At 36.3% G+C, this 26058-nt stretch overlaps 1 protein-coding gene across 1 annotated transcript in view; it reads left to right on the top strand.

Annotated features, from left to right (window-relative positions):
- Nucleotides 1-26058, top strand: part of LOC127580118 (alpha-1,6-mannosylglycoprotein 6-beta-N-acetylglucosaminyltransferase B) — a 577216-nt gene that overhangs the window by 403544 nt on the left and 147614 nt on the right. Inside the window, exon 9 of the mRNA XM_052033330.1 lies at nucleotides 11652-11783. Within this exon, the coding sequence (XP_051889290.1) occupies nucleotides 11652-11783 (132 nt within the window). The remainder of the gene's footprint in view (nucleotides 1-11651; nucleotides 11784-26058) is intronic.

The raw sequence follows: 26058 nt of genomic DNA, 5'->3' as shown, positions 1-26058 counted from the left end.
TGACAAGACATTACTAGCTATTTGCGGAGCTGATTTATATTTTTGGAAGGGTGCAAAGGAAAGACTCACTGTCGTCTAAGTGACAGATTGTGGAATGTACAAAGGCTAAATAAATGAGGACATTCTGAGTATTCCTGGCAGTAATGTCCTCTGATACTACCTGCTGCATCTTCTTCCTCCTCCTCCACCTTTTCTTCCTCCTCTTTCTTCTGTCATCTCTGACAGTGTCACTATCTTCTGTACCTCATGGTATTGTAGAGAGCACTATGGATGACTAGCTCTATTGATGTTCTGCCTGGAGCATTTTGGGGGGTACCTCCCTGTGGTCAAGGTACCTGAAGCACACTTTCATCATGTTGAAGGATTGCTTAATGGCATTTTGTGTCCCAGTGTCTTTGGTTATAAGACTTCTGGGCTTCGTTGGTTTATTTCCTTACTGGGATCATCAGCCATGTTTTCAATGGCTGCTTTGAGGTTTGACAACATGATGGAAGGATAAGTGATTCATGGCAGCTGTCCTGGAAACCTGTGCACATTTGGAGGTAGATCCTCTAGTTACTTACAGCATGATCTTTAAATGAATTGAATTCTCTCCAATTAATGACCACAACCGAGAGCACCTTGAACATCACACGCAACCAGCCAGCTAAGATATCTGCAATGGAAATAACGCTCCAGCATTGCATGTAATAGGCAGTGAAATGAATCCACCCACTCTGTAGCACTGCAGGAGGTGAATTTCTATTCCATCATGTATAATTTGTGTGTGAAAATAATTAATGTACATATTAAATTGTGCTGTTTTTGTATAAACCAATCTCTTTTGTTTCATGTTTTCTTTGTTTCTCTATCCTTTTACTCATTATTAGTGATCTCTGACTGAGAAAGGCATTGAATTAGATGAATTATAAAATATAATAGAATCTTGCACTGATAATTGGTATGTCTCAGTTGTATTTTACATCAATAATGCACATTGTGGTAAATGGCATATGAAATTATGAGAAAATTACTCACAGAGATCAAATATCCAGGAAAAGATATTGTTGTTAGGAGAGATAGTTAGGATTACATTAATGTTTGGTCTATATTGCAAATGCTTTTAGCATTTCGTTAAAAATTCTGATACTGAAAGTAGTTTCCCCTTTCATCTCACTCACATTAGTTATTTTCCTTCCCTGTACTTTATCCATCAATGCTGAAGTTATTGTCATTGATTAATCTGTTACAATAACTGTAAAATACTTGTTTTGATGTTTTCCTTGATTTTGGGGATGAAATTCTTCACTGCTGAAATAGTTCTGTTTCTTCATGTATTGATCATCGTGGAGTCAGACTAAGCTGAACACCCAGACTGAGATGGATCTTCCTTCTTCAAATACTTAAAATTGGATTCTAATGCAAGATTTCTTAAAAGTTTTGACCAAGTCTTTGGCAGACAAAGACCTAAACTTGCCTTGAATCATTCTCTCAGAATCATAGTTTTCTTTTTATTTCTGTCTTTGGAAAAGCAAACATCGCTCTGTTTATGTTATGTACCTTGTATCTGTCAGACTTCTAACTGATGTTCCTGTAGTTCTCTTGATTATGATGACTCTGCAAATCCAAAATCAGTGGAAATAAGCAAATGATGTTCAAGAGTTAATCAGAAATGCTCCACCTTAAGTGACTCCAACTTTCAAATGTGGTTTAATGTACACTCAGTTCATCCACAGAATCATAATTCTGACAATCCATTTTCTGAGCAGCATTTTAGTCGTGAAGTCTGAATTTTTATCTGACTTGGCATTCAGCTGATGTTTGCCTGCAGGCATTTCTTTACCAATGCAAGCTCCCTAGTGTTGCCTCCACTATCAGTGCATTGGACTGCCTCATTGGCACTGGGTCTAATGCTTCCCGTTGTCAATCTCCTTCCTTTAACTTAATGATACATATAAATGGAATGCCAACCAACTGAGTAATGAATTCCCTTGCAGAATTATCATATTATCTGCATTCTTACATCATTATCTTGTATTATACAAAAGGACTTGAAGGTTTGTGAAATGAATCTTCTGGATCTTACAGTGAAAACTCTCAAATTCTACATACTGTTCCTCATTATATCTTGTAAAGCAAATAGGTTTAGGTGATCTTTTTCAAAATGATTTTTGAATTATAACTTCATGGTGATCATTAAACCAAAACAGATATTTTTGCCACATATACCAATTCATTAGTGCAACTCAATGATTGGAATCCAGTTCATAGTTAATAAATTAATTAAAATCTTTGTTGGATGCAAAATGAAAACTTGTTTGAAGCAAGATGTATGAAGCTGAGTATTATATTCCAAATGGTGCTTCTTTGGTTAAGACTTTAAATACAACTGCTATGAGATAGCCTCTAGCTACAAAATTATTCTAAAATTTAAAATTGATAAGAGACTGAACAATTCCTGAAATGGAAAATTGCTTATTCTGTTTCCCTTTCAACTCCATTGTTGTTTCAACCATATAAATAATGATTTCCTCAGGAATTTTTATGCCCATGGAATATATATTTTTAAAGCATTGTTACTTTTATTCCTCATTTTAAAAAAATATGTACTTTCTGACCACATCCTGGGTTCACTAGCTTTTTATGCAATGCGTAGAAATGGCTATGTTTAAACATAGGGCAACATTTCTCACCAACATACCGATACTCTAGCATCACAGAAACAAATATACAGATGATAATTCAGCTCAATGATATATGCCACTGCCAGTTCTTCAGATGGAGTTGTTTGCTTTAATCCCATTTCTCTACCCTTTCCCTATATCCTTAGATATTGTTTCAAATACTTATTCAATTCTCTTATAAATTATGTTAAGTTTCACTTCAAAAGCCACAGGTAATAAACAATTCAAAGTTCCAATAAGAGACTAGGATAAATATTTGAAAGGAAAGTTTTAAAATCTTGTCAAGTAATTCTTTCAGAGAGCCAGTGCAACTCTAATTGCTTGAAGGACCTCCTTCTAAACTGTGAAAATTCTCTGATTTTATCATTTCTAATTTTGGTCTTAGAGACTATTCAGTTCTACCCTTCCCTGTTTTGGAGTTGTAATCAGTAGAAATATCTTTTTACTATTTACTCATATTATTTACTATCTCAAAGCCTAGAATAATATGGAAACCCTCTGTTAAATGACCCCACTCTTAACATTCTTTACTCCTGTCCAAGGCAATAAATCAAATTTTCAAATATTTTGTCATAACTCTAACCTTTCATTCACATTGTGGTTTTGATGATTTTTCAAAGTACTTGTTGCATGGTTCCTCTATCTTTCCTACAGTAAATTATCCAGAGCTGACTTTTTATATCAAAAACCACCTTTACAAAATACCATCCTATATGTTTTTAATGAACACCTTTACTTTTTTTTAATTATTTGAATAGTTTGTATTTGTATTAATTCTATTATTTGTATTTAAGGATATATATCATTAAACCTTCTCTGTCATCTTTCATTCTGTTAGTAAGTTTACCATTCACAGCATGCTTCCTCTCACTGCTCTTTTTTCCTAAAATGTCCTGTTTTGTGATTTTTCACACCTGTTCTCATGCAATCTTCCTCTGAATAAATTAGTTTATTATTGTCACATGTACCGAGGTATAGTGAAAAACTTTGTTTTGCATGCCATCTATAGAGATCGTTTCATCACATCAGTGCAGCGAGGTAGTATAAGAGAAAAACAATAACAGAACATAGAATAAAGTGTTACAGTTACAGAGAAAGTGCAGTGCAGGCAGACAATAAAGTGCAAGGCCTCAACGAAGTAGATTGTGAAGTCAAGAGTCCATCTTATCATACAAAAGGTCTGATCAATAGTTTTAAAACAGTGGTATCGAAGGGAGAATGTCCAGGATGGGAGGAGTCTTTGATTATACTGGCTGCTTTACCAAGGCAGCAAGAAATGTAGACTGCATGGGGGGAGGCTGGTTTTCATGATGTGCTGAGCGTGTCCACAATTCTCTGTGGTTTCTTGCGGTCTTGGGCAACCATCTGGTCCAATTGGGAAGCTTCAATATCATTCTAATTGTTCCATGCCCAAATAATGTATGTAATTATCAAATTAAAAATGGAACTGTTTGTTTATATATATATATATATATATATATATATGCACACACAAACACACACACATATATACACAAACACACACACACACATATATATATATATATATATATATATGTATACACACACACACACATATATATCAGCAATCTATTACACATTATTTATCTGTAATATCTCCTTTGTATGTCTTTGCTTTCTCTTCACCCTGTACAGTTTTTGAAGATCCATATGTAAAATATTCACTATGATTGTCAAGAGAATTATTTTAAATGTAACCTGACTTTTTCAAATCCACGTTACATATTTTTATACTTTCTGGGTCTTGTTGACTTCTTCTAGGCGAGAAAAGCTGGGGAATGATTAGCCAGAGCCATGATGTGATTGACAGCTCTTGCTGACCTGCCATTTTGTCTTTTTTTGAAAGTAATGTTACATCAACTGTACATGGTCACATTCCAGTTATAGTTGGTATTGCTGCTGCCTGGTATCTGGTGGCTTCTTTAAACTTTCAATGCCATTACCTTAATTTTTCTTTTGTTTTGTTTCTTCCACAGTTTACAAGGGTCCAATATTCTTGTTTCCATTTTTCCCTATAGAAATTGAGGCTAAATGCTAGTTAAGCATATTCAGTTTTCCTTCACTCTCAAATGTAAAATGATCCCTGTTTATTTTAAGTGGTCTTGTTTTTCTTCTCATATGTCTTTCCTATTTCCATAAATGTTGTCTCCCAGCCTTCTTTTGTATTCACATTCCTGATCCCCTTTCTATACTTTATGTTTTATTGGTTTTCCAATGGAGAAGGATGCTTGTACTATTTTTACATCTTGTTGTCAGCAAATAGTGTTGAGGTATTTGTCTGGAATTAAAAAAATTAAGTATATGGGGCATAATTTATTGATGCTTAGTGTGCTCAGTAAATGCAGTAACATTGTACACTTACAGAACAATTTAGATACAAGTGACTTAGAGATAATAAAAACAAATGATTTGGATGTCAAGTGTACCTCAAATCATCATTTGTTCTTTGGTATCAAAGAAGCCATCAAAAAAGATTTTTTTTCTCTCCAGGACAGATAGGATCGAATTTTACTCAGAATGAATGAACACAGATTGAACTGTAGTTCCTGAATATGCTGGGTTGGGAAAATTAATTTTCCAAGTAAGACTTCCTCAGCTGCCATGTCCAGTGCAACAAGTCTCACTGAATTTGTAGGTGCCTTGTTTACAAACTTCCCGAGGACTTAACAGCTGCTGTCAGCAAGAACCTGCCAATGCAAATGACTCTAGTCATCATTTCTATATTTCCTCATTTTACCAGTCTATCAACATTCAAAATGAATGAAATAATACATTAATCAGTCTTAAATCATTCCTGCCACGTCCAAATCATATAGATTCTTAAGCGGAAAAAAAATCAATAGTTGTTTTTTGTTAACCAATCCTTTACTTTTAATGATTAATTGTAATGTGAATGGTGAAGAGGAGGCCATAGATTATCTTTGAGTATCGCAAATGGTTTTCAAATTGAGTATTTAAAACTATTAATGGATTTCATTTTGATGACTTTTCATTTTGCTGCCAAAAAGTACTGCACTCAGAGTAAAAACAATTCCAATCTGATGTCCTCCCATGAGATCTTCAGTTCATTATCAACAGTCCTGATGATCTACAAAGGAATATTTGTAGAATTTAGTTTTCTGCATTCATTATTATTTCTTTGCTAACAATAAAAGATCAGTTTTAATGGCTGAATAAACAAATGAATATTTGTACACTTGAAGAATCAGGATTCCATCGCTGTTAATTGCTAATGTAATTATTTATTAATATTAATCAGATCTGGTTATTGCTTCTGCTGAAGATAAAATGCATTTAGAATTGACAAAATTTAGATTTCATTTAATACCTGTAACTTCAGTGAAAAGATACGAGATTTCAACTTCATCCTATAAGGAATGATCTTTAAATGCTGAACTGTTGATGACACCCATATCCAAGGAGTAAGTAAAAGTGAAGACAACAAATCTTTCTCTTTCACCACAGTTCTTGTATTTTCATGCATATTCATATCAAAGATACAATACGAATTGACATATTAGATATTCCAAATGATTGTGCAAATCTACCTGGTGAGAATTGAATAGCCAAAAGAATGATAAAACTGAAGAACCATATGAGCAAAAAACAGCTGTGACAGGTCAAATATGAAGAAGGTCACAAGCCAGTTGATGAGACCCAATGACCAGTTTATACTGTGTTAACTTGGCATGAAAGGTAATACCATGGGTTTTGTTTATAACTGCCATGGATTTGACAAACTTAACATATGCCTCTGACTGACAATCTGAAGTTGACGCAAGGTAAATTATGGTCCATTTTGGCCTACTATTTCTGCATGAATAAAATATTGACATTGTATTTATTCAAATAGCTTCAGAATATTATCATTTAAGAATATCTGAATAGACAACTGCATCAAAAATATAGTTCAGTCATCTCTTTCATGTTTTGATACAGAATTCTGCATGGCATATCATCAGTAATGCTCCTATTAATGATGTACTTTCAATAAGAACATCTAGATAAATGGCATGTCATATTTGCCACAGACAAATTGTAATTAAGGTCTACATAAATAAAAAATTAGAATTTCAAGGTCAGGTACCAAAAGTAATCAGAAATACTGGTAGAATATTGAGCTTCATATGTTGGACGGATAAAATGTAATTTGCAAGTGATAGCACAGCTGAACACACATGAAGTGCTGGGAGCAGCTCTGGGAACCACACCTTAGGAAGGAAGTAGATCTTTGGAGAGATAATGTTGTATATTTACCAGAATGATACCTGGACTCCAAGGGTTAAACCAAAAGGGAAGATTACATAAGCCAACAAGGAATACTCTGTTAACCTCTTTGAAGGATGTAAATTAATATTATATTAAGCTATTGGACTAAATAATTTTAAATGAATATGGTAAGCTATTGAACACTTTCTCACCACCTAATTTCTAAGTTAAGATCACCCCTAAAAGGAAAAAAAATTACAATTAACAATGTGACCACTAAAATGCTGTATGAAGAGGACTACAGTAATGATTATGTGCACCCACATTTAGAATTGGAAATGGGCAATAATGTTTTTTTAAATATAAGGAAAAGTGCAGATTATTAATTCTACATCCATCTGATCCAAGCATTAAATTTCAATAAACCAAATCATTTATCTTTATGAAGGTATAATGGCAAGTCTAGAAGGCTGGAATAGCAGAAAATGGTTTTCATCCTCCATCTCTAGTTACTAGTTGATGTTATGTTCTTTTACCATTTTAAGTACCACCAAATTAATTGAAAATACTTCAAGAACTAGCAAACTGTTTATTAGTATTCTTCCTCCATGCTCAGACTGAGCTGTAGAACAGTTAACCATAAGTTCACATGTCAGTCTTAAGGGCAGTTACTGGCTCAGTGGAGATTTATAGCTTTAAGATTCAATTCCTGGCAAAGTCATGGACAATGAGTCTTGAAAACTCCTTTATATGAAGTTGTGATTACTACAGGGATTTATTGTGCTGTAGCAGCTGCTGACAATGCACTTTAATTCTTTAGGAGTAGTTTAAGTTTTAAAATGGTAGGATAGATAGGTTGTGTCTGCTCAAATCTGGCTCTGGGGGATTGAGAAATCAGGAACGAAGACATTACTTCTCTGCTTCTTGAGCATACGCTCTCTGTGCAGATTTTACATTTTCTAAGGACATAGAACATTATCATCAGATTTCATGTCTGTGAAAAATCGCTGCAGTAATACACAATTTTCAACTTTTTTTTAGGCCAAACTGCTTTGTAAGCCCAAATAAAACTAACATTTCCCTGGAAAACCATGGTCTAACCTTTGAAAGTTGAATGGCAAATATATGTTCTGCTTGCTGTTGCAGATATAAGTGTTGTCTAAGTGTTTTCTGGATTCCTTGAACTGTGTTTTTACAATAATCAAAATATTTCCCATTGATTAAGCTTTCACTTTTGGATTTTTGGATTCTCTTTATCATCGATTTTTCCAATAGCTGCATCTGTCTTTATTTCTCCTTGCTACTCTCCTTACCCTAATAGGTTTCTAACAATATTTTCTGTTAGCGTTACAACCTCATGCAAGTTCTTATTCATACTTCCTTTTGATACGTCTCTATACTTCCCTTGGTGGCTTCATTTTATTTCTTCCTACACTGCAAAAATACAAAGGTCATGAAAGTTTAAAGAGTGTAAGTATTAATCATCTTTGTGGCTAACTTGCACCCCTATTTGCACTTGATTCAATGATCATTTATTCTGCACTACTGTTCATGTAGAAGGTTGTTTGAATATTTAAATGTCTGCTACAATATTAGCTCATTCTCAACCTGGATCTGTATGTGATAGAGAATTGAGAAACTGTGTTGACTACGCACATTGACAATTGGCCACATAAGAAAAGGCTAGCAACTTCCTCATTAGGTACTTCCAAGACCTGCAAAATTAGCTGCAAAGTAAGAGCCAAAGAGGATGAAGTTAAAATAGAAGAGTGACCTCAGAAATGTTGAATTAATAAGGAAAAGATTAGTTGGGATTCTTACTATTTACTGCTGCTGTCAATGTGAGCACCTTCAGTGTGAAAAGGTTTAGGCCCATCTGTGATGTCACTGTAGTCAAAAGTCTGCCAACAGTTATTATAAAGACTCTTGTATATAAAATGGCTAAGTAAGTAAAATGGTGAAGGGTATCCATAATCCATGGAAACATATGCCGGTAACGCGACCGTATTTTCACAGAAGGAAGGAGAAAATTGGCCATGATGTGAGGAAGAGATAAAAAGGCAACGCAACTCCCATCTGCTAGGAGAATGAATACAATTGGCCTATAGCCATAGAATAAATTCATAAAATTAAAACCTTCTGTCAGTACATTTAGATTACAATAAAAGATCCTTTTAATATCCTGATACAGTATTACTGCAGTGTACATGACTGTCCAGTGAAGTAATACACAGAACAAATGTTTCTACCTGAATTTAATTAATATATTTACGTGAATATTGGGCATCATAAAAGCATTGCATGACATCTCATGTGTTACGTTTCCATAGACACAGCTGCAGTGTGAATAATCATTCAAAATGTGAGAAATACCATTCTTTTTGATGCAAGCCACCAGGTGGTGATGTGCCCCTGTCAGTGATCTTGACAATATAGTTAGTTCTGGCTACTGCATATGAGGGTGCTGTGGAGCACAAAGATGAGGGGTAACTATTGGAAGAAATCCTTTGTCTATTCTGTATATTGAACAAATAAGCTAAATGAAAATCAAATTTACTTTCTAAGACATCAGTACAAATTGATAGATATGCAACCAAGTTGCTCAGAATTGTTGACCTTGGTTTAAGGTTGGCTTGCATTCAAATCCCTACAAAACTTTTGATTAAAAATAGCAAATTTGTATATCCACCTTAGGTAATTATTCCTCAATCAGCTAAGTCTTCATAAAGCCCTTGATAAGACATCGCATTCAGAAGTGATTATCTTGCCAAGTGGCAATAGATTGATGACAAAGAGGTGGCAATAGATTGATGGTAATTTGAATTAATGAGCACCAGCTCCAAGCTACTTTATGTGGCTTGGAGACCTGAGCATAGTCGCATTCACAAAGGTTACTTCTGGAGATCGAGATTATTGCTTGTTATTTTGAAAAACTCATTTTAAAATTTATTTTTGTTTTTCTTCACCTTTTGTTCCATATCAGTTTATTCCCATTACTCAGGAGGGCATTGAACTACCTGAGGAATCATAACCAATCAAAACCTAACCAGATCCTATCTGTGCACAATTCCGTCCCTCAAACTGCTAGTACTGATCATTTTTTGCCAATCAACAATAAGGCTCTGGCCATAATTCAAGCAGGTACCAAGGTAAATAGTATTCCTTCTACCAACCTATCTGAGGTGAGCTAAACCAGGATAAACTGGAATTCAAAATGGAAATTTTCCTGTCCCCATCTGAAATGCTCCAATGCTTTTTTTTTACAATAAGAGTCTCATCTGAGGGATGACTTTACCTCTTCGCTCCAAAATATTATTCAATTTAAAAGTTATAATTCATTTAGAGATATTAATGAAGAGACTGAATTGTAAGAGACTTGATTCATTGAAATTCTATATTTGCATCAAACCCATAGTTCATATAGAGTTTACAATATCCATAGTTTCCTTTTACTTTAGTCAGATTAAGTTGTGTACTATAAATTTATCATGTCCAAGTTATACCATGGAATAAAAGAAAAGTTTGTAATTTTGGAACTTCTAATAATTATTGAATGTAAGAATCCTAGTGTCAGTCTGGGGATTAGCAAATATTAGTTTCCAGCTCATTGAGGTGTCTTATTTAATACTTTGGTTATATTGATTCAGGAAGATTGTTTGTTCTACTCTTATTTACACCATGAAGCCCATGGGCTGTTCTAAAAACTCACATAATCCACTCATGCCCTTTGTGGAAGAACATCTCAGTCATCACATATAGGTCCGCCTGACCCACGATGACAGTCTCAAACCAATGTGGATGATTATTACCTGCTTCATAAGTGTACCAAAAACATTGCTACAGCAGTGCAAGGCTACTCACCACTCCTCAGAGCAACCAAAACAATAAATTCAGTCTTGACACCAATCTTGATAATTCTATATAAATCAACAAATTCAACATAGAACTCTTGCAAGGGCTAGTTCTGTGCTTTGATCACGTTCTGTAGATTATTTTCTTGAATTCTACGATATATCTTTTTACCAGTTCATTTGAATGTAAAAGTAAAAATATATTTTTTGGCCACTTCTATTTGACAATATGTGTATATTCCAAACAGTAAATCCTATGTCCCTCATAACATTGCAAATAAAATACAGCTCCCACTGAGTGCAAATATCACAGTAAATGAAGTGTGTGAGAGAAACCATTGCCTCTGTATCTTGCTTATCTTGCAATCTCAGTACTGCAATATCTTTAACTGCATCTGTATACACATGCTGACTGTTGAATTTTATGTCAATGAAGAATCGTGATTGACTAATCCATTTTATTTGATTAGCTGTCTCCAAGTCTCTGAAGAACTATCAATAACATTTTTAACAGCTTGCATTCTCATTGGTGAGAATTCAGAAGTTCCCTCCTTGGATAATTTATTGACTACCTTCCTCCCAGAGCTTTGTGCAGATGAGGCCTAGAGCATGTTGTGGATATTTAATGCCGTAAACTGTTTGAAATACAAACAGTTTACACACAAAAAGACAGATCTATTTTTTTTCTGTAAATCAGAAATCTCATTGACTAAAAATTCAGCCACAGTCAGTTATGCTAAGTATGCAATATAGTGGTAACTTCCCCTTGTATTCAGATTCTGAAATTGGGTTCAATTTAATTAAATTTATATTTTACTACTCAAGGACTTTGTTAAGATGAAAGAGCTTGATTTGTAGAAGATAAGCTAACATACTTTTCTATATATTTATTGTTCCTGCTGATTAGTTTCCTTGGTGTACCTCCTGGAAGAGGAAGTTGTCCTCTGACTGGACCATTGACCTTTGACATCATTTACACAGACTATCATGGACTTCAACAAATGAAACAGCACATGGGCCTCTCCTTCAAAAAATACAAGTAAGTGGTGAAATTTGCAGAATGTTTGAATATTCAGAAAAATATAAGAAGCAATGTAAGATAAAGAGAATAAAAATGCATTTAAGCTGTAATAACCATATTCTACTTTACTTGACCCTGCAGGTCAGGCAGCATCTATCAAGGAAATTAAACAGTCGACGTTTCAGGTCAACTGTTTATTTCCCTCCATAGATGCTGCCTGACCTGCTGAGTTCTTCCAGCATTTTGTGTGCATTGCTCCAGATTCCAGCATCTGCAGAATCTCTTGTGTGTCTGTTTTGCAACTAAAAACAAAAGTTTCATTACAAAAATAAACAATGGTGATTTAAGGCAGTGGTATCTCATTTGATCTAAACAATGTATAATTGTTTCTTTCACTGTCAAAATCAATTGTATATTGACTATGGCAATTTTAGTTGTTGAGGAATCTTTCAATTTATAAGAGGTAAGAATGGTTTTTTTCCACAGTTTGGTGAGATTTGAGATTTAGAAATAATGATGATGATAATAATGATATATGTAAAATAATCACTGATTTCTTTATACAGGTCTGGATTTTCGGTTGACTGTTGAGACACTTGAGCCCATCAGTTGGCTGTCTTTGATGCCCACTCTTACCCAGAGGTCTGGGCTCACTCTTCCACTGGGAAGCTAACTCCCTGTGGTTGACGAGGCCTTGTGGACTGAAGGGCCTTGTCAATCAGAACTGGCCAGTCCACTGCCCAGAGATGCTTTGAGCACCACCTAAGCCCTGGCCCCGAGCTTACCATCTGTCAAATTGTCAAGAGTCTCTGCCATTAACAAATATTCAAATGAAAAATGTTATTTTTAAGTATAAAATTCCTTGATTAAAAATAAAAACTAAAAAAGGACAGAAGGGTTGGGAGTATCTGGAACAAGCTGTCAGAGGAGGTGATGGAGGCAAACACAATTACATTTAAAAGGCATTTGGCCAGGTACTTAGATAGGAAAGACATAGAGGATACGAGTCTAATGCAGCCTGTTTCCCTCTATGTCTTTCCTATCCAAGTGAGATTAGCGTTTACAGGCATCACAGTCGGCATGGATGAGGTGGGCCAAAAAGGCCCATTCCTGTGTTTCATGTTTCTATGATTCTGTGAAGGAAACAATTAAATGTACTTAAATAAACTCAGTAAGAAAAAGAAATTAGCTTCTAATTATGTTTCTCTCCAGTCGATTTTTTTCCATCAAAATCAGAAGTGTTTCTTGGCTTGCACAAGTGGGCAGATTTCCAAGCCTGAGTACTGGAAATTCAGTGAAAGTTTGTGTTCCCTCATTAGACTCCATGAAAAATCAAAATGTCCTATCAGTGCTTATAAATCGTGAACCTCCACACAGTCAAAAGGTAAAAGCTAGCATTCAACCCTGTATATTTTCAGGTTTGGGGATCATATTTATGTAAAATACCATTGCAACTGTTTAACTTGGAGGCATTTTATTATCTAAACAGACCAACAATGAATGTTGCCGAGGTGCACTAAGTGTTAGTTTCAATGTACTTAATTTTTAGAGCTGTGGAACTTTGTAAATGTGCCATGTATTTCCTGTGCGCAGGATTTCTACCTATTACTTCTTAGTTTTGGCCATTAAACGTAACCGAATACTGCACTGCAGAATCAACGGAATGCATTGAAAGGAACACAAATATAACTTACTAGGAAAATGAAAATCTTAAGAAAAAATTAGAACTAGAAATTGATGATGGAGGAGCATGGAGGAAGAAAAACATCATGCTCTTCACAATAGGATTTCAAAATCCTACCTACAAATTTCCATTACTTTTATGTCTTCTGAACCTGAATTATCAATATGTAATTTTGTAGGCATAGATTTGCACCAGGAGTGCTGAGTTTTAAAATTTATGTCTTGCAGAAATAATCTTAATTCAATAACATATAATATATTTGGTATCCTGCATGAGCCATCGCCCTGAATGCACAACTGCTTCAGAAAGTCATTGCAAGGGATGGAGATAAGTGAATACTAGTCACATTACATAAGAGTTACATAAAAGTTGTCCATGGAAACATGCTTGCCCCAGCTTCACTTTTGGTCAAAGATGGTCTGATATCATTTAAATTACATTTTTCACTTTGCTGATGATTTAACCTGGTAGAGGCTGTTTTCTATCTTAAAATAAAAGACATCTAAATCACTATAGGCAGAACTGAACAGTGGGCAGAAAATAGTGTTGACTTGAATGTCAATAAGTCCAAGTCAATTCCTCTGTTGAGAAAGATGAATCACAAAATAGGTCCCTATTCTCAACTGATAAGAAATGCAGACATTTAGGCTCTTTGCTTCTAAATCGCATTTTGCCACCTTGAAGCAAAACGAAACAGAAAGCAAAAAAAGCTGGAAAATGTAACAGGTGTGTGGAAGACACCATAGTAATCTTCTTTAAAGCTTGTACTTGCCAAATAATAGAATATTGAGAATCAAAAATACTACAGATGCTGGAAATCTAAAATAAAAATAGGAAATGCTGGAAATACTCAACAGGTTAGGCGGCATCCGCGGGAAGAGAAATTGAGTTAACATTTCGGGTCAAAGATCCTTTGTCAGAACTGGGAAAGAGGCAAGTGAAGCTTGTCAAGCTGCAGGCAGGTGGGGAAGTGGGTATGTTTCTGCTAGGGTAAAACTGGGACTGTAAACGAGGACTACCAAGGGTTTTTTCAACATGCTGCAGGGAAAATCTCTCTCTTAGTCTAAACTCAGCAAACTCCAGTAAGATTAATAGTAATGAAGTTGATGAGCTTTGTCTGCTGCACACTTGAGTATGCCCCCTGCAACACTGGAAGAGTGTTCCCCTTTTTTAGCTTTCAGGGATATTGACAGGCACAGCTCCCAGTGCTAATTTAGGTTTCCAGGTTCATAACAGCAACACAAACTACACAAATCTGAAAAATAGATGTCCAGAATGATGCTGTATTCCCTTTTTTCCTTTCCTCAAGGACCTCTGCTATTTAAGGCATTCAATTGTAGGAAGCAATTAATTGCTTCCCTTGGGTTGCTGAAGTATGTGGTAGGCTGTAAAGATCTACAACTAATCACTTATGACCCAGTTTAAAGCCTTTCAGTATTTTCAGCATGGCTATCTATTTGTCTTGTAAAATAAAATTTTGGTTGTATATTTCTATTGTAGCTAATAATGACAGAGAAATATATAAGCGTACAAGTGATTATTAGTGACATTTGTAATGCCTAAAGTATTTTTAAAATAATTGAATATTAGCACCAGTTTTAGAATAAAGGGTACATGAAATGCTTTAAAAAGATGCTAATGATTATTCATTGATATGTTTATTTGTAATTTCTAGCCTATCTTGTTAAATGAAACAATATTATGATAATAGGAACAATTCAATACATATCGGCAAACTCTTAAAACAGCAAAATGCTTCAAAATTCTAAATTACTTTGTGGTAATTCACTTGAACTCCAGAACTTTAGTATTAATTGAAAATAAAAGTTCTGGTTTACATTGTTAGTAAAATTGCTTGATCAATAGACAATGAATACAGATCAATCTAGGTATTTGTTGCATGGATAAAATTTGGTTACATTTATTCTGTAATTCAATTCTGAGTAATTCAATTTCTGCTCAAAAGAACATTCAGATATCTCTTAACCTATAGAAAAGTTAAAAAAGATTTAATTAATGTAACGGTATCCGTCTGCCACACATCCCTGTGACTTTAAGAACAATGGGAACTATATCTGAAAATCTCCTAAAATAGGTGAAGATATCATGATCCAAGATTAACCCTTCATGTTGAGTGTAATGCAGTCAGCATATGAATGTTGTGGTGCCTGCTCATTCCTTGTACTGTCATGAATGTACTGTCCACTTTGACATAAACATACATTCTTTGGCTGGAGGTTAATAGAGTGAGTGACTTTCATGCTTTAAATAGTGCCTGCACTCTTAAAGTCAAGCTGCAATATGTCTGGGGCAGATATTGTTTGGCGTTTTACAAAAGAAACAGGGCAGAAAGGCACAACATGAAAGAGAGCTAATTCCGCTGCTTCCAGTTATTACACTGGAGATCTTGGTGAAGAAGATAGAAAGGAGGAGAGATGTCCTGTATTTGAAAGCAAGGGGAATAGCTAACTCTGGACCTCAATGCCAGGATGCAATCCACAAAGAAATTCCAATAACCTCACACATATTGTCATGGGCTGTGAATACATTTTCAATCATCCTATCAAATGCACCAGAAGTCTCACTAATTGTTCAATTACATAGCAGTAACTTTAAATAATTAGGGCTCATACCTAGCAATCATGCATTTCCTGCTCTCTCACGAAGTAAGCACTGCTATAAACCTCAGACCATATCTAACAGCTTAACCACTGAGTGTAATAGCATCATGATGGGGTGAGGACATAAGTGCCTGATTATTCTAAACCCCATGGAGAGTACAGTGCTGGCCATCATTGTGACATCTGTTGCTAAAGCCATTGCCAGCAGCAGAACTGAAAACATCAAGGGTAATGGTAGCCTCAGACCTAGGCCTCCTTCCACACTTCACCAACCCACAATCCACACCCACTTACAAGCTGCTGCTAGCATTAGCTGGCTTCTCTTACTTTTTACCACCCCTCTCCAGGTCATGTCCTTGACCCTTCTGCCTTTTAAATGTCCAAGAGGCTGGTTAAGCAGTGGTGGAGAGGCAACCTGACAATAGTGCTGAAGACACAGCCTTACTTCATTTCGCATTTGTGGCATCAGCTCAGGTTTCAAACCTTTGCTTAATTTAAAGGCAGCACTGAGGTGGAATCTCTGTGTGTTGGGACACTGGGCTTGAATGAATTAGAGCTAAGGCAGAGGGAAAGGATATTGCAGGTGCCAGCTCACTGAAGGGCCACACACAATATTTTCTGCAGGGAACTCTGACAAGAACCTTGATAGTTCAGTGGAAGGAAGATGGCTACAGGTTTGTACAATGAAGTACTTAAATCCTTCATTTGCCAGTCTGCCTGCATTCACTGTCAAGAAGAATGGAGGAGTCTGGCACCTACACAGAATGAGGCTTAGTGTGGAGCTTGGAACTCATCCTGCTACTTTCATAAACCTCTGGGCTCAGCCATGATACGGTGCACAATGACTGGATTCAGAGTTTCCATTGGAGCACCAGTCACCTAACGTCTGAATGGAATCTCATGCTGCTGCAGTACAAGGGCAGATGAGTTCTTCATGAACAGTCCAGACAGAAAGCGACAGTCTAACATTCCTTCTCCTTCCTATTCCTCCCTTCCTTCCCTTTGGTTCTACTTTTCAGCTGCCCAGCCAACAGATGCAGGCAAGGCTTGAGCCCTAAAGGTGGTGAGGCTGTGCATCTTGTGATTGATATCCACTCATCTCAATTCCATTGGTATGCAAATAATCTGCTCTATCACCTTTCAAGGCATTCAAGCTGCTCACATGATGTAGGTCACACACTGAAGTCATTAGCCACAGCTTCAGCCGACAGCTCCTGTTACCCAAAGCCACTCTTCAGTGGTGGAATATATGTGACTGGTATAACTAACTACTGCAGAATGACTCTAATCAGTATACTGGGCATTGATCTACATGATTCACTGAGGATATCAACTGGGTGTAGAGAGATTACAATCCTTTTTGGTTCCAGAATGGGACATTTGGCACCCACAAAACAACATGCTCACAGTAAATGGTGCCTAACACCAGTAAGCCATAGGTTGCATGCTAACACCTGCCAAAGGTTGCATGCTCTGTCCTCCAGTTGGACTTTGGAGAGATTAAAACAAATACATAGCCTCTGTAAAGTCCCTAATGTAACAGGCAGCAAACTGTGAGATGCAGATCTAGGCTGTAAGTATCCAAACATATCTAACTGATCTGCTGATTGTTTCCAGCATTTTTTTTATTTTCATTCCAGATTTTCCAGCATTTACAGTCATTTTTTATTTTTCATATCTAAACTCATCAGCTTGATATAACCCTTGGCCAGAAATACAGACAGAGATTACACTTGAGGCTACAGGAGGTGGTGGATTTTAGTGAGGCATCTTTATAGAAGCTCAGATATTTTGTGATCACAGAGCAAGATCTCTAGTTGCTGGAAACATGAAGTAAAAATAGAAAATGCTGAAATACTCAGGCAGCATCTGTAGAGAGATCAAACAGAGCTCACATTCAGGTTCATGATCTCTCATTAGACACCTCTGTTTACCTTTCTGCCAGAGATTCAGTTTTATTGTCTTAAACATTATTCCTCACTGAAGTTCAGAGAGGTGATTTGTTCCCTGAACACTATAAGGGGATACATCTTCCTCTTGTGAGCCCTATTCCCTCCTCCTCTTTCTTCCAACAGCATGTCCCATTCTGCTTTCCCTCTGTTTATTCTTCTGGTTATGCTGCACTGTTTTGCTAATATACCTGCCTTGGAGCAACAGTTGTTGGCAGCAATATGTGCAGCAGCTCTCATCCCACCATGCCCTATGCACATTGACAATTTGTGCCAAATCTAGAAAGTGCCAAACACTTGAAATTTGCAGCAAAAGCAAAAAGGAGCAAACCAACAACTGGCCTCTAAGTAGTTTCTTTTTAAAAATCTCATTAAATAGCACTGATTACCAGTCCTTCCTGCTGTTTTATGCATGTATAGCTTTGCATGTATAAGAGAGTGCACTAGCAAGAGCATCACGCTTCAAAATGACAATACAGTTGTCAAATTAGAGTTACACATTGATAGACAACATGATTTGCCTGCTGTGCTTATTTCCAATAGGTCTGCACTAACACACTCACCAATATGGCATTTGCCGCAACTATGCATTTGTAACATGGATGCCATTTTGATTCTCAAGGGCTCTCATAATACCTAAAAGACACTATAATTTTGGCTCTAAGAGAAAAAGAGAAAGACCATCAAACCAATCACAAAGATTTTGGGAAGAACAGGCTTGGTGGTGAAGATCAAATTCTGGAATGGGAAGTACATGATTAGTGTTTTTAACAGTTATTTCACTGTCCCACTCATATTCCACTGCTGAAATTATTTTAGAACTACAATCCACATCCTGCCTGCTGAGTTTGTGAATTGCCACTGGCCCAATTTCTTTCCCATCACTCTCTGTTTCCCTCGGGTTGTTTCTCCCGTGCATGTACCTGTCTGCTGGTTTACCATTCTCGTCTCTTTTTATGATTCTTCCCTGCAGCTCTCCATTTAGATTTCATATTACGAAGCTTCCCATATCAACTCTTGAAACCCTGAATATTGATAGACCATAAAACCAATCACAAAGGTGCATCACTTAAGCAACATTGTCACAATTACCTTAAGACGAAGATCACTTAAATTGTAAAAACCAGCAGAACAGTTTACATTGATAAGGAGATAAACTCCCAATATTCTGATCCAACTCCAAATGTAGTTTTTAACAAATATTACCACATATTACCTTAAAGATAAGGAAAACCCAACTTCAAAATTAACTAGTGTATTTTTGTGGGTGATTCAGTTAATCTCCTGATCAATGGTACATCTTCTAGTCCCTGGAACATATGGGTGGGATTTGCAATGGTACTGCCACTGAATGCCAAATGAAGTTAGACCCTCCCCTGTGGAGAGTGTCATTGTTTGGCACTTATTCTTGCAATTAATCAAAGAAGCTTCTCCAGCTGCTACAGTATATGGCCAAAGATGGCCTCATTATCTGAAGGAATGTAATTGGAACTTATCTCCATAGAGTCATCAGCAAGCATCCCATTTTTGTCTGTATGATGCAGCTGGCAGATTGGGCCTCGGACACTCTCCTGCGGAAATCCCACAGCTATGCCTGTTACAATGATAATTGATCTCCAACAATCACAAATATTTTCCTTTGTGCCAGGAATAGTTCCAGTCATCAGAGAGCTTTTCCCTTCATTTCCATAAGCTATCATTTTGCTTGATGCCAGGCATCTTTATCTCACCTTTAGAGTTCTACTCTTTATCCACACTTGATCAAGGCTACCTGGAGCCAGTTGGTCCAGACAAAGCCCAAACTTAGCTTTGGTGAGAAGTTTGTTAGTGAGGAGGCACTGCATATTGATATTGACTTCTGTCACTTTGCTGATGACTGAGTGTGGACTGATGAGGCAAAAATTACCTGGATTTATTTATCCTAATTGAAGTACTAAAAAAAACTCCCTAAGTACCAAGCTGTTTTATCATTTTTCAATTAATTAAATTCCTTTCTTTTAAATTTTGTTTTGATTACATTCAATCGTTTACTTCATTTTATTTCATTATTTTAATCAACATCCCTTGCATTAATGACACCTAAGGGGTACCATGATAAAAATATATTTGCCATTGTGCAACATAATCCCTCCTCTCTTTATTAAGCAATGTATTGAACATAACAATGCACATAATCAGGGAATTTCTACCTGAGAATGTCAGAAACAAAAATGCTATTCAATTTATTTAATCACTGTAAATCAATGGTTTTCATTTAAAGTTGTTTATTATACTGGATAAGCTTACTCCCCAGTGGAATATATTACATTTTCATATGAGGAATGCCTTAGTATTTCTGTTTAAGCTTGCATCTTAATATATTCAAGTCTGAACAAACATGGGGATAGGAGCAGTGATATAATTTGCACTTGTGTAATATCTATATTTAGAGACTGCTTATTAAGCTGCACTGTGTCAATTCTAGCTGTTCTTCATGGAATCCTCTTCATTGTAATATGAAAAGTAATCATGTATAAGAAGGTAAGAGATGGTCCGGGTCTCTCTCATGAAAAAATGGTACTTATATTATGATTTTACTTTTCTGAAGACCTACCAATCGAAATTTGTTGAACTTTTGAAAGACAATTTTCTGTCACTTTTGAGCACACTTGCATAAAATGCATTTGGCAATTATTCAAATAATCTTCCCTCATGGTTGGTTGTGCATAAAATCTCAAGATCATAGCTGGATTAGAGGGTCAGGAAGTCCTGTGATGAGGAGCCACATGCAAATATGGGCCCCGCCATAAAATTCATTGTAAACAAGATTGTCAATTGTTCTGATCACCAGGAATGAAAGATTAATTTCCTTGGCACAACTGTGAGCAATCCAGGCAAAAATAGGGAGACAGAGTTTACTGTACTCTGTATTTGTGGACTTTCTTTATTCGTTCCCAATAGCCTCCTAATTCACCGAATTTCTTGAGCAAAACACTTCATATTCCAGCCTTATAAGAGATCACTAAAGCCAAAGATCCATGTAGAGAAGTCAAACACATAGCAATGGCCAACATGACAGTGCAAGGTCTAGGATTAGTAATGAGTTAAATCTGCGGTTACTTAATAGCAGATACACCTATGGATACCTTAATTATTTATGGTAATTACAGTGCTTCTTTTTGACCTTTTGATTATTCAAGAAGTCATTCTACATTAAAGAAATGTCATTCTTTCTACTAAAACAAGCTGAATAAATTAAGGACTAGAAATAAGAATTTAATACTAAGGAAATTGAATTATTTCGAGGAGGTGGTGCATGTAACTGATAGATCTAGGATTGCTCTTGCTGTGAAATTACTGCAATTGAAATATTCACTGATTTGGTATATAGTTTCCTTAATTCTAATCAGATGCTGACAGTAAATTATTTCTGTGATATAGTAGAGAATAGAGTCTGGATACTCAACTGACAAACCAAAAGTCATCTGTTATTTTATGTGTTGTGCATGTGTGACAGGAATAGGCAACTCAATTTATTTATAGTGCACTGTGTTATGGTTTGCTTCATTATTGTGGATATTGCAAACATTTTATTTGCCCATTTCTTCATGCATTTTGTAAAAGTATCTCTGTCTAAGATACTGAAGGATATTAAAGTAACAGAAGCCTATTACACATAAACAACCAGGCAGCTTCTCTACAGGGAGATAAACTTTCTGAAACCTTCTTCCTTAATAAACGTTGTTTGCAATATATGCACAGAGGAGTTAGTCACGGGCTACGGTCCTTAAAAGGGCACACACCTAATATTACATGAGCCAAATAATAACAGTCCAGTCTCTATCTGCTTTATTTGGCCACAAAGATCTCCTGATACTTGGGTTGGTGGACTATTCATCCAGGTCTGCTCCTATGCCTTTTTCTCCATATGGATCCCCTTTTCCATTATGATCTTATATGATCTGGGGTGTGGATCATAATCACCAAAGCTTTCTGCTACATCAGATGTGGACTCTCAGAAGTAATATGTGCATTAAAATTGCAGTCTTTTTCAAACACAGCTTTTTAAAAATCTTTAAATATTCACAACACCTTTATGAGGTGCCATGATGTGCTCAGATAATAACTAAACATTGACAAGTATCGTCCAAGAAAATTCCAAGCAATGTCAGTACAGAACTAATTAATTCACCTGACATGGTTGTATGAAGCTTCTGAAATCTTTTCCTTTTAAACTCAAAGAATAATCATATAGCCACATGTAGCCCACTGGAGATTGTGAAATTCAAAACATAACAGGTGGTAGCTCAATCTGGTATTCCATGAATGACATAGCTATAAATGGGTTATGAACATTTAGTTGTAAGTAAGTTAAAATTGTGAGAGGACTAGATTCTTTGGGAATTATGTGTATACAATGTGAAGATGTCTTTATTAATTTTTCATCAAATGAACTATTGTAGTTTTCCTTCTTTTTGGTGTGATGGAAATGTGGCTGATGAGGAGTGTAGAGCACACGCAGCTCAAAATTAGTGGACTGCATCTATTTGGTTAATTGAAGCATAGAAAACCTGCAGCACAATTCAGGCCCTTCGGCCTACAAAGCTGTGCCAAACATGTCTCTACCTTAGACATTACTAGGCTTACCCGTAGCCCTCTATTTTTTCTAAGCTCCATGTACCTATCCAAAAGTCTCTCAAAAGACCCTATCGTATCTGCCTCCAACACTGTTGCCAGTGTTCTTAATGGCAAGTTTAGCTGTTTGGACAACAGTAAGTCCAAATCTTCAATTGTGCGTTGTCAAGCACAGATATTTCACACTTACTGACAGATTTGGTACTCCAAGTCTGTCAGTTCACTCTGCCACTACACACCCAATGGAGCCCAGTCTCACTGAGTTTCCATAGTTTTTACACTCTATATTTGATAGCCTTTCTGACTCTGTACCAAGTTTGAGCTAGCCCTGTATTAGAAATCCTGGTGATTTCAAAGGGTGCTGCTTAAGAGCAAAAGGGATGGCATTCCTTTTGTTTTCATTATTTTGCTCTAGGTAATGTGTTTTAAGAGTTTGTTGTTAACTTCTTAGATAAAAAAAATGACTTTTTAACTTAAAATTATTTACTTCAATTTCAACACTTTTTAAATGTCACTGAGTGTCCAAAACATGAAAAGATTTAAAATTACCCTTACACCCTTTGCAGAAGGTAAAACTGGGGGTGGGCTTTGCTAGTTGTCAAGGACTTGTAGTTGTGATTGGGTGTTGGACTTCCTTCCTGCTCAGGGGCCCTGCTACCATACATACCACACCATTAAGGTCCAAGGTGCTATCGGCCAGCAAGATGGGCTTTCCATATCTGGGCCAAGTAAGTAACTTCATGGGGTACCATAGGTGACCATTCTAAGTAGGAGGACCACGACAGCAAGATCCATTCCATTGAAGGTGTGTGTGGAGCTACTCTGGTGAAAATATTGTTTATGATCAGATTCATGTCACCACAGAAATATAAGAGGTTTTTTTTTGGTTGGAATGCTTAGGCCTGAAATAATTCCAAACATTTCTATTTGGAATCTTAACCTACAAGTCATGACAAAATGGTAAACAAAGTAGGCACAGTCCTGATTGTGGATTGCTATCCTGTGTACAGTCCTGGGTTTTACTGTGTTTAAAGTGATGGAGACCTCCGAAACAACATATTCATGTTTAGAACAACATTTTTGAAGGGATACAAAACCTTCAGGGCAGTACTAAGTTGATGGAGAGTTAGCATTTTCTATCTTTTATTCACGTCCTTTTCAATACATCAATGGAACAAAGCAAAATATAGCCCCTGTAGTTTTTGTTATCAACTGCACAACCAATGCAAAGAGATTCCAGAAGAAATGATTGAAAATCAACACCTCAACCATCAAATATGTCAAAGGCTTCCTGAGACTAGATATCCATTTATTTTGTGTTTACAAGCAAAGACAAGAAAGTTGCCACTTTACTGTTTTAAAGTTGACAGTGAAATTTCGCTTAAGAGACTTAAATTTATGTGATTGGCTCCTAATGGAAACATCAAGGTACTGAGGTGTCAGCTGGCCATTGGACCATGGATGATTATAATCCAGTTATAATGTGTTGTTTTTGTTTTCTTTTCCGTTCAAATTTGTACCCATTCAGTCAGAGAAACCTAGGTTGGGACTTTATTATTTCAATTTTGTGTTATTGTCTGGGAAACTCACCCACTGATAATGCATATTGTGAATACTACAAGTCACTCTTCACGATTTTCTACTCATCCTTTTTCCTCTGTGTGCCCCACATCGAAGAATCCCAACACTGCTGCAAACCTTTGACAGCAAGCAAAGCCACACCCCAAGCTTTACCTGCTGTAAAAGCTATGAGGGTAATTTAAAAGATTTTGACATTAAGAGACACTTAGTGAGTAAATAATTTGAAGTTAAAAATAATTGGACATTTTTTTAAAATATAAAAGTTAGCTGAAGGCACTTAAAGTAAATGAAACATTAAACAGAAGTAAAATAATTAAAACAAAAGGAAAACCACTACTTTTGTACCTAAGCTATAGCCTTGCAATTGCCATTGAAATCACTGGGGCCTTTCATCACAACCCTGGATATTGTGTTGCAATGGACACCAAGTTGAAGAGAAATATAATATAGAAGACATAAGAGACGTTGGACTCTTCCTGTTAACAATGGGAATTTGCTCTGTCCAGTATTGCAGCCCACTGAAACCGCATGTCTCATGCAGAATAGTTGGCGATCCACAGATAAAGATGTGTCTCATTTTCTTGTCTTTAGCATTCCATAAATTAACACATCTTGGATACTTAAATAGGAACAATCCTTAATCTACAGGATACCAGTTTTGTAACCCTGGATAGCCATTTCAAATGGGTATTGAAGAAACTAACTCAAAAAATAGAAACAGAAGTATGCCATTGGGCCCTAGAGCCTGATCTGTCACTCAATAAGACCATAGCTGATTCTCTACTTCATCTCTATGTACCTTGATTCCCTTCATGCTAAAAGATCTAATGATATCAGCCTTGCTTATACAGATCATCCAAATTCCCCTGGGTGGAGAATTCCAAAGATTCACAACCCTCTGATTAAAGAAATTTTTCCCTATTTCTTGTTGACTGACCACAGACTGAGAGTGCTTTAGCCTAGTTCTAAACTTTCCTGCTACAGGAAAGCAGTCTCTGAGCATCTACCGGGCCAATCTCTCAGAATCTTGCATGTTTCAATGAGATCACCTTTCACTCTTCTAAACTATAATGGATGTAAGCCCAATCCTACTTGATTTCAGCTCAAAGGACAATGCTTGCATATCAGGAATCAATTTAATTATTCTATTCTGCACTACTGCCAAGACAAGTATATACTTCTTCGGTGAAAGGGCCAAAACTGCGTCTAGATATGGACTCACCAAACCATGCATGGTTGCAACAGAAATCGTATTTCAGCTTCCTTGGATTAAAGGCTAAATACTATCGGCCTTCTTGATTGCTTGCTGTACCTGGATGTCAATTTTCTGCATTTTGTTTACCAGCACTTCAAATTTCCCTTTACCCCAATCAATGAGGGAAATATACTGTTTACCTATTCTTTTTACCAACAAGAATAATATACATAATATATAATAATGTTCCATCTTACATCTTAAAGTACATTTAATTAACCTCTGATCCCTTTTATAAACTAGTGTATATTTCAGTTCACTTTGTTTATATGTTTGTCAGAAAATGGTAATACTGTGCATTCCATAAAGTCATTAATGATGACTGCCCACTGCTGATTGCCCAGTACTAATCATGTGACACACTTCCTGCAACCTGAACATGACCTATTTATTCCTATTCTGTTTTGTGCCCTTTAATCAATCTTCTATTCATGCTGATAAACCACCCCCAATCCACTGAGTGCTGCTTTTACAGTGGCTACTGTGTGGCATGATGATCAGGTGACCAGACTGATAGTCCAGAGACCTGGACCAGCACAACAGTAATGAAATATGAATTTAGTTAAAAATCTGGAATTTGGAGAAACAG

The sequence above is a fragment of the Pristis pectinata genome, chromosome 18 (assembly GCF_009764475.1).
Source record: "Pristis pectinata isolate sPriPec2 chromosome 18, sPriPec2.1.pri, whole genome shotgun sequence".
NCBI classification, from domain to species: domain Eukaryota; kingdom Metazoa; phylum Chordata; class Chondrichthyes; order Rhinopristiformes; family Pristidae; genus Pristis; species Pristis pectinata.
This window is presented reverse-complemented; position numbering and strand designations above follow the sequence as displayed.